This window comes from Charadrius vociferus, unplaced genomic scaffold (assembly GCF_000708025.1).
Source record: "Charadrius vociferus isolate BGI_N301 unplaced genomic scaffold, ASM70802v2 scaffold433, whole genome shotgun sequence".
In the NCBI taxonomy this organism is placed as follows: domain Eukaryota; kingdom Metazoa; phylum Chordata; class Aves; order Charadriiformes; family Charadriidae; genus Charadrius; species Charadrius vociferus.
The window spans coordinates 3,340,702-3,350,353 of record NW_009647846.1 but is presented as its reverse complement, the minus strand read 5'-3'; the positions used below and the strand labels follow the sequence as shown (position 1 = coordinate 3,350,353).

Below are 9,652 nucleotides of genomic sequence, written 5' to 3'. Positions count from 1 at the left end.
TCTTTCCCAACAGGAATGCACGTAGGAAGGTACTCGACCCCGATGCTGAACACAGAGATATTTACACCATAAAGACACCGATGCACAGGATGGTGCACATTTGTTCCTCAAGGGCACTCACCTTCTCACGAAAGACTCGAAGGCCTGAAAGCAGTACTCTCTCAGCTCATCATCTTCCACGTTACAGTACTGAACAATCAGGGGAATTATCTTCTCCAGATGTTCTCCTGGGAAAGACAAAGCAAGCAGCAGTGAAAAATCATTCCAGCCTTCACTCATCCGAGCAGCTAACAGCTCAGCCATCTGCCACTTCCTTTGTGTGCCTGGCACAGCATTCCCCCTCTGGACCTCACGGTCCAGCCTTGCAGGGATTTTCAGCAGACAAATCCTGCTCCCTGCCTTCAGCCCCTTGTTGGCATTTCAGTCATGGAAAGAGCTGTGATCAGAAAACTTCTAGGACCTAATCTCAGCTCTGGCAGATCTTTCAGACAAGTAATACAATATGCTGCCCTCCATTTCTCCTCTTATTTAAAATGGGGTGAATCCACTGACCTAATTCACAGAGGTGTTAATTCAGAGCAGGGAAGTGCTGCAAGACCTTGAGATGAAATCACTACAGAGGGGCAGCCAGAGAGTTACTCTGGAGTCTTCTCCCTTCCAAGTGGAGATCAGAGAGCCAGGTCAGGACCACAGGGGGAATCACAAAGCACAAGCTACTAGTACGTTATGAACAGAGGAAGCGCGCTTCTTTTATAACTAAAAGGAGCTGCTCTAAGACACATGTACATTTTTCAGCATCATTTCAAGCTACTCGTCCTACCTATGCGGTGTCCAGCCTGCCTACTGATGCCAGCGACACACTGAATGTACGTCCTGGTGGTAGAAGTAGACTCATTCCTCTTCAGCTCAGTAAGCAGATGCTCTGTGAGCTCTGAGAAGATGTTTCCGCTGCAGGTCAAGACAAGATGACCCAAGGCAATGATGGCCCTTTTACGTACTGCCAGCCTGGGGCTTCTCAGCTGGGGGAGGAGGCAGTTCAGGATGGAGGAATGGAAAGAGTAGAGTGTTCCCCCTAGTCTGCAATCAACAGAACAAGGCAGAAGTTGAAAGGCAAAGCCTCAGAGAAAAGCCCTCTTGCCAGCAAAAAATGTAAAAATCCTTCAGCTACGAAGACTTCATGCATGCTGTTGGAAGAAAGAGGAAAAGGGTGGGTTTGGCATTTTGGTTTGAACACTGACTTGCTTTGTATAACACAGGGAGACATTACTTGTCTCCGTCATAGAGGAGTTTGATTTTGATGGTGTCCTTCTGGATGACCTGGGGGGTTTGTCAATAATTTCCTGCATGCAGTTGACATATGACACTGTCACTCTGACTTATGTAACACGAGAAAGAGGCAGCCAGGAAAAAAAAATGCATGCATGATCAGATCACAGGGCTAAAATAAACTTCCCTGCTTTGCCCTCTCCCTCCCTACATTTGTTTGAACTGAGCCTCTGTGGGATCCATCACCAATGTCACTGCTACTCCCAAGTTCAGAAAGGCTCAGCATGTTGTCTCTCATCCCTGCTGGGGAATCTGCTCTGCTGAGACATTTCCCAGTGGCAGCCAACCCAAATCCTTTATTTTTAATTCCTCGTAGTAGGATTAGGGAAATACAGAAATCAAAAGCAAACACATGCCTGCAGCCCCCTACCATACACAGCTGCCAAAAGGAAATCCTTTGGTACCTGCTCAGCATATCTGACAGGATGTCAAGAGCCTCCAGCTGCACAGATACATCCTCCTGCTTGCCAATGGCTCCTGTCAGCTGGGCTGTGATCTTTTTGCACACATTTGCTGTCATGGTGGAGCCTGCAAGAGAGAGATTTTTCCCCACTGTCAGTTAAAAAGAAGGTTTTTTACTGCTAAGAACCATTCAATCCCTCCTACACTAAAAAAAAAAGAAATCTCAACTGGGAAAGCTAACCAGAACAGCAGTCAACTAGCTTTTGTTTGAGATGGTGGATACACGCTGCAAACAGCGAGGTATCTCCCTGTGCAGTGTGATGCATTAACTATTTGGAAGCAGCTTCTCTTCTCGGAGGTGCTTTTTACCCTAAAACAGCCTGGATGTCTCGCGAGCAGCTCCCAGGCCCATGCAATGCAGGGATTAGAGCTGGTGGCAAGTTTCTACATGTTTTTTCCTGTTTTTAACTTGAAAATGTTCAGTTTCAACAAATCAGGGTTTTCTCAATCTGAAGAGCAATCTTGACAGAAACTGTTTCTCAGGTCCATGATGAAATTTAAGGGTAGAACTAGATGAATCTGTCTCAAAATAATACATAAGGTTCAAGAACATGTTGAGATTACAATCACAGTCTAGAACCTCAATCTCCTGCAGTCCAGATCAATGTCTAGATACCAGTTTAGCCTTCATGCTGGGGTGTGCCTGTCCCAACAATGATTTTTGTTGTGGTTTTTTTTCCCAGTTGGTTCAGTGCAAAGCATAAGCAGGTTCAAATTCCACAAAACGTTCGAAGAAAGGGACAATTGCTTCCCACGCCACTCTGAACAACCTCTGTGATGCAACAGAGACAAAGCAGAAGTGGAACATTCTCGGAGCGTCGTTAACTGCTGTACAACACTGAGCACGGCGCCCACCTCAGGCACATGCTATTTCTTGGACTATTATTTCAAACCCTCCCGTTGCTCAAGGCAGCACCACAGAAACAGCAGCCCCACTCCGTGGGGCTCAGGGTGAAGAAAGCACAGGGGTAGATGTCCAGCCTCTCCATTCTGTAGCAAACCCACGCTGCTTTTGCTGCCTTCTACCTACACAGTGTCAAGCCCAGCCCTTAAGGAGCTGACTGATCTGTTGCTACCCTATAACAGTTTCAATTCATGTGATGTATGTTAAATAAAGAACTCCGAAAGGATGGCTCACAAGAGCTTAACATTTTGCAGAAATTGAGAGAGCAGATCAGCAAGTATTTGCATACTAATTCTAGTTCTCCTCCCAGCCTAAAATGCAGCAGTCTGGCAGAACTGCCACGGCCACTCGCCATGAAGGAACAACGGATACATGAGACAACTGCAGAGCAAACTTAAATCTCTGGGAGCCTCAGGTATCTCCTGAATAGCTGCTGCATTTTTGGTATACGTAGTTCCAAATGCAGGAGAAGCAGCCAGGGTAGCTGTGGCAGCCGGAAGACTCGGTCCAGCCAGGCTGCAGACAGGAGGTGGTGCAGTGCTGGCACTGCTGACACCACAGAGGGTAGTGGCATTGCTGATGTGGAGACCAACAGCCCCGCCAGGCTGCCCGAACAGCAGGATCTTGAGGCACGCTGAATGCCTTAGGATTGCTGTAAACAAAAATGGATTTCTCCAAGGACTCAGATGCAGTTTCAGGCTTTAGTATCCTCAGGGTGACCAGCACAAGTTTTCGTTTCATCCCATCTTTAATCACATTGGTGTCTCAGCTTCTACTGTCTCTCCTCCTTATTTCATTAGTTGTCCTCTAGCAGCTGAATAAGGAATCTGTAACTTTTAGGCCCTGTACTACACGTTTTCCTCTGTTTCCCACAGGCTGTGACTCCCTATTGCCTCAGTCTGACAAGCAGGGACAGACATTTTACCTGTAGAAGCCGGTGGCAGCTCGGAGATGACTGTTTTCAGTCCAATGCTGGAGATATCCCGCAGCTGCTCCTTGTCTGATAACATGTTTGTACACAGCGTATCCACAATGGTTTCCACCTGGTACTCCTTCACTTTGCCAACCAGTGGGCCCAGACTGCGGGAGGAGAAGTCAGGTAGAATGAAGAGGAAGAGGGATGCTTTCAGCCATCAACAAGGATGCTCAGGCTCACTCCTCCTTAAAGGCAGCTCAGCCCCAAGTGCAAATATTACCAAAACATCAGTATCAAGTGCTGATATCCTGCAGCACGTGTCATCACCTCAGGTTTACATATCCTGCATTGTTGCTCAGTTAACTCTATATCAGACTTCAGTGGATTTTAAATCAGATTTGTAGGAGGACATTTCACATCAACTACTGCAAACACGAGGCCAGTTAAGACCTTGCTGGAAGGAGCAGCTCAGAAATTATGAGACAATGAATTTGAAACAAAGCAACTATGTTACACAGCATAATGGCGAAATCCATACTCAGGTTTTGGAAAAAAACAGAAACAACCCAGCCATCAAAAACTGACTTTCAGGAGGAAAGGCCAAATGGATTTTCACAAGCAATTAGCTACCTATTGCTCTCTGCCGCGTGTGAGATAACCTCCGCTTGAGCCAAGGCTCAGAATTACAGCAGAGGGAAGACTTCTCCCTTTCCCCTGTACTTTTTAAAAATTATTATTATTAGAAAACCTTTCTGTTAACAACCTGTGTTTCCTGCTGGTAAGTTTCTATTTGATATTGTGCATAGAGTATTTATCAGCATTTGTTTGCAACTATTTGTTTTTGCATCTTTACAAGGTAACTAGCTAAAATGTAAAGTATGAACTATATTTCACCAAGTCACATGCTAAGGCTTTCTTTCCCTAACCGGCTGCGCTTAACTCCTTGAATTAAGCTAATGAATTCAAAATGCATTTGTTTCCCATGAATATTCTGTATCCCTTACTAAGAAATCGCTGTTTCACAGACAGCAAATCTGGTTGCTAGAATTTCCAGGAGAAGCAAACACAGATGAGTGGAAACATCATATTGCACAGAAAATTCCATCTTCTTGTTTTAGTGAACATCCACAGAAAATACTTTGAGCCCAATTTCAATCCTAACAACACAGCACTGTTCTCCAGGTTGAGTGAGCTTGCCCACAGCCCCATGACCACCAGTGGCAGAGATCCATGCCCAGGCCCCTGTGCTTATGCCACCCCCCCCCCACTGGATGGCCTGCCCAGGTGAAGAGCTTGGATCCTAACTTGCAGAGTAACACCACCAGGCAATTCTTCATGCCCACATCTAGAAATGACTTTGGAAGGATTTGGGCCTGAGCAGACACTTCTGACAGACGCTATAGGTACTTTTCTATCTCCCATGAGTCGATACCACCTTGCAGAGAAGCAGCTACTTGCTGTAGCAGCGATGTGGCTGTGCTCAAATTTCTGTCAGGTACAAAATGTTAGTCACTGCTTCCTTGTTCCCTTTCTTGTGGGGACTAGTGAAAAACAAATTATTTGAACTGAGTAATATAGAACTTTTCCTTTGGGTTCAAAAAACATATAAGAATTGAACAGCTCGCCGTGATTCATGTGCAACACCACCATTTTTTCTAAACAGGGTTCTAAAGTTTTAAAAATGCCATCATGCTGCTCTTCCGGAGCAAGAATATATTTAAATAACCAGTTCCTGAAGGTTTCACCATTTTTTTTTTCCCTCTCTCAGTAGGCTGTCCACATAGCCAGCTGAAAATAGAAAATGGAGTGCAGGAAAGGACTAATGTTCCTCTTCGGAGTTTTGTTTTTTCTTTTTTTTTTCATGCTATATAGAAAAGAGGGACTAGAGGTTTGGGCTCTGTATGCTGCACAATACTAAGGCATAGCCACTGATCCCTGGGACCATCATCGGTGCTACATGTCCATAAGCTCAAAAGGAATGTTTATTGTGGAGACAGTTTATAAAATCCTTGTACAAAAATGCATTTTCTGTCTTCTTTTTTCTCTTCTTTTTGGCATAGCTCCAGTAACGTAAACTGTACGGAACACCTATGCACAGGTCGCTGTCTCCTTGCTGGCACGCAATTACACCCGACAGCATGCTTAACAAACACTGCTTTGTGTACTCTGGGAAACACTGTGCATACAAACTCACACACAGCCTGCTCTATTTAAGACTATTCCTAAATTCAACAATTGGGACAATAACAGCTATTTAGAGTCTGAGTAGCTACTCTGAAATACAAGAATTAGAAAAGAAATACTAAATAATAAGACTTTATGCAAATCCAAGTAGTGTTCAGTCTTACACCTCAACACGCAGAAAAGAACTGGTGGTTATCCCTATTTTACAGGCAGGGACGCTGAGGCACAGAGAAGCTAAAGAGCTCCTCTAAAAGTAACAAACCAGAAATACCAGAGAATCAGAAACAGGGAAAGTTTTTACATGGATTTCCAATTTGTGAGGTTTTTGGGTGTGAAGTGTGATTTCAGCATTCCTTTGAAGAAATAAGATGATAGTTTTAGATGATAAAATCAACTGCAAGGTCTCTCAGTAGTTTCCTAATTTACTCCTGAAGCCTGATGTGGGCTGCACATATCCACACTTCGACCTAACCCAACTGCCAGTGTCCTTCAAACCACCACATTTCTCCTTCTTAGAGATCCTTGCTACCTGGCTGGGAATAACTGACTGGACATTCGCTGTTCTAAGTACGCCCTTAAGTATGAAAAGAAACTATTACCGGTTCCATTTTGAGGCTTTCTAACTATCACATTCTGGATGAATGACAGATTGTAAGGAACATGGACTTATTGCTAACGCAACCATAGATAAACAGGCAGAGAAATTTGTACTCTGTTCAGTGCCCAATCATTTTGCTTTAAAAAACAGAACAAACAAACCCAAAGCAGGTAGAGACAAGAAAAGGGCCAGAAAAAGTCAGGACAGTGGGAATCAAAAAGAAAGGGCCAAAGGTCACAGGGAAAGTACAGGGATAGAAGCAATATAGGGTTAACAAGAAGGGAGTATGAATAAGGTCCACAGCAGGAAAAAATACAGGAACCCAAAGTTGTCTTTAAATGGCCCACCTTTCTGGAGCCCTGTGCGTGAACTGACCCATTCAATTTCATTTCTAGAATGAACACTCCCATTTAGAGATGCTGGGGGAAAGAGACAGGAAAGAATATGTCAGCAGTAGGGTCACTTCATCAAATGATTCTATAATCAAGGAACCTTCTGCCTTTTTCATTCAGATTAAAAAAAATATTGAAACAGTCAAAGGCAAAGCAACAGCACAGGCTGCACTTTGAGTCAAAGCAGGGGAAAAACCCAAGTGCACTATAAACTTAAATGAAAATGCCCTTGAGGAGTAGGATTCGAACCTGAAATTCAAATGCCATTTTTGAAGGGCTATACATGTTTAGTCCCATCTCTATCAAAGACAGGACCACTGGGAAATTCAGCACTGGCTTCAAAGCCCAAGAAAGGAGAGGAACTTCGTGACCAAAATTTTAAACTGGGCTTCTCTCTGTAGAAATAAAATCTTAAGCACGCTACTTTGAATATGGTAAGATTCATATCATAAACACTCAACCACTTCCAAAATCACCTACTGCTGCTACAAAGACACCTGTATGCTCACCCCTTCTGTGTATCGACAGAGAAAGAAACTGCTGTGCCCGGCATGAGAGGGAAAGCCCCTACAAAGGGAGGTCTGAGCAAGGTGCCATGGCTGCAGGGCCCAGCTCCGTTCTAACGCACTCTCTGCAGTCTCTGACAGCTTTATTATTGCCAAGGAATACGGCAGTTACTGCCGAGGCTCTTACCACTTGACAGCGAGGTTCTGTACTTCCCCATTTTTGTCCTCCAGCAATTTCAAAAGCATTTTCACAACTTTTTTCTCACTGTCTTCATCTAGTTTTATCGAATCTTTCTGCAGTTCCATCATCAGGTCGTTGGTGGCCATAAACCTGAAAGAACATAGAGCAAAAGTGGATTTGCCGATATACAGACACAAATGAAACTTTGGGGTTTCTTTCACCAATGGCCAGGCCTAGGAAAAGCAGTCTAGGGTCTAAGAATGAACCTGGCTGTGTTCTTTCTGGCTTATTTAGCACTGATAATATGAATCCGCACATGGAGTAGGACTATCACGCTCAAAAATGACTCCATGCAAGCTATACCTTAGAAGTTCCCTAGGCTATATTTACATTGCTATGAGCAAAACCAAGCAAATATTTATCATTCCAGCTAAGAAGGAAAAACAAACTTCCAGCTGACTGTTAGTCAATTAATTTTCTAACAGGGACAATGCCAAATTGGATATTGAGAAGTTCTGGAAGGCATCGCTTTCCCTGGGAACAGGAAATGTAACAGTTGCTAGTATAGAAGCCTGAGGTTCTGAGAAATATGATTATTGTATATTAGCTCCTTACTAATGTTAGCCCCAGCACAGGCACAGATGTCTAAAAGGAACCACAGAGAATCTCTGCCCTCCCATTTACCAAATGACACCTCCGTTTTAAATTGGGCTCTGATGTAATTCACTCAGCATGTAAGAGCCCTCGTGTACCAGGGCAACATTTCTGTCCTCAATCCACAAGTCCGTTCTTGAGTAGCAACGAGGTACATCTGGAACGAGGGGCTGCTGCGGTGTTAGACGGCCAGCCAGAAAGCCAAAGTGAGAAAACCAGAGGGACTCTGCCCTGTAATGTTAACAATACGCAATCTATTTTTGATTCTGGAAGAGCTATTAAGCTGCACTTGCAGTTCAACGACTGCGTAGAACAAGCATGACCAATTATGGCCACAGGCTGAGCAGAGCCTTCCGCGGCAACACATCCAGCTTTCCACTCGCTACCTGCTGCCCTCCTGCCCACAGGACCTTGGAAACTGGCACACGGATCCCTTTAAGAGAGCGAAGCACGTGAAACCTGCTCCTACAACTGGCCGTGCATCCAAAGACAGACAATGGGCTCAGGTTTGACCGTGTGCTGGGAGGAAACGGCCCTGAAATACCTCTGTAACATGACAGATGCCCTTGTTACTCTTGTTTGGAGTATGAACTGTAAAATCTTTGAAGAAAGTGTTTGTGCAACTACTCCATCACTGACTTCTTTAAAAAGTGCCTATTTTAATATCAGAAAAACATCAGCAGCCTCTGCAAAAATCAACCTTCCTTCAGGAAATTACTAACCCCTCTCTTGTAAAAGACCCCAAAATACCAAGTCTGGCACAAACATTACCTTCCAGGTCGATACTGAGAGAATGATATGCTCACAGGTGAAATCTTTCATACTTGTTAGTTTTAACTATTTTTCATAGAGCACCTTAAGTATCAAGCCACCAGCCCCAATCCTACAAAGACATCTGTTTTTTCTGCTGAAACACACAAACAGAATAAAAGCAACTTAGTCCTGTTAGGAGCCGTATTTTCCCATCACACAGAAATAGTTCTTAACGCAGTTCGAGCCCAGTCAGTATCCGCAGCGTCCCTCACCCGGGTGACAGCGCTGCTCACACCAGTGTCGTTCAGCCTCTGAACGCACTGACCATCTCGCCTTCTAGTGGGAAAACAAGCTAAGAAGTATTTCAGCGTTTTTGCTACCATGTTCTTCACTTGCAAAACAAGATTTTAAAGTCTAGCTGTTAAGACTTTCATTCCCGCTTCCACTTTGCTTGCTCGCTCACTTCCATTACGCAGCAATCTGGGCAAGGGAGGGGAACGCCGTTGGCTTCTCTACACCCCCCCTCACCCAGAAGATGACAGCCGGCTCGAAAGCCTGTAAATAAAACCGGCTGATTCCTCGGATACAGAAACGTGCTGCAGTTGGATTTTGCCTGCCAGCGGGGCCGAGGGCAGAGTCCTGACACAGAGGGACCCCCAGTGCAAGGGGACCCCCTGGGAAGGGACCCCCCAGTGGGAACGGCCCCCCCGAGTGTGGAGGGACACCCCCGTGGAAGGGCCCCCCCGCAGCCGGAGGCGCCCCGCCCGTGCAGCCCC

The 9,652-nt window shown here is 45.0% G+C and overlaps 1 protein-coding gene across 1 annotated transcript in view; it reads right to left on the bottom strand.

Annotated features, from left to right (window-relative positions):
* The window catches only part of LOC104284527 (cullin-associated NEDD8-dissociated protein 1-like), a 17,667-nt gene extending 10,049 nt beyond the window's left edge, over window positions 1-7,618 (bottom strand). The window contains 5 exon segments of the mRNA XM_009882869.1: window positions 122-227; window positions 821-1,077; window positions 1,731-1,854; window positions 3,618-3,772; window positions 7,476-7,618. Of these exon segments, the coding sequence (XP_009881171.1) occupies window positions 122-227; window positions 821-1,077; window positions 1,731-1,854; window positions 3,618-3,772; window positions 7,476-7,615 (782 nt within the window). The 5' untranslated portion in view covers window positions 7,616-7,618.
* Between the last annotated feature and the right edge of the window lie 2,034 nt (window positions 7,619-9,652).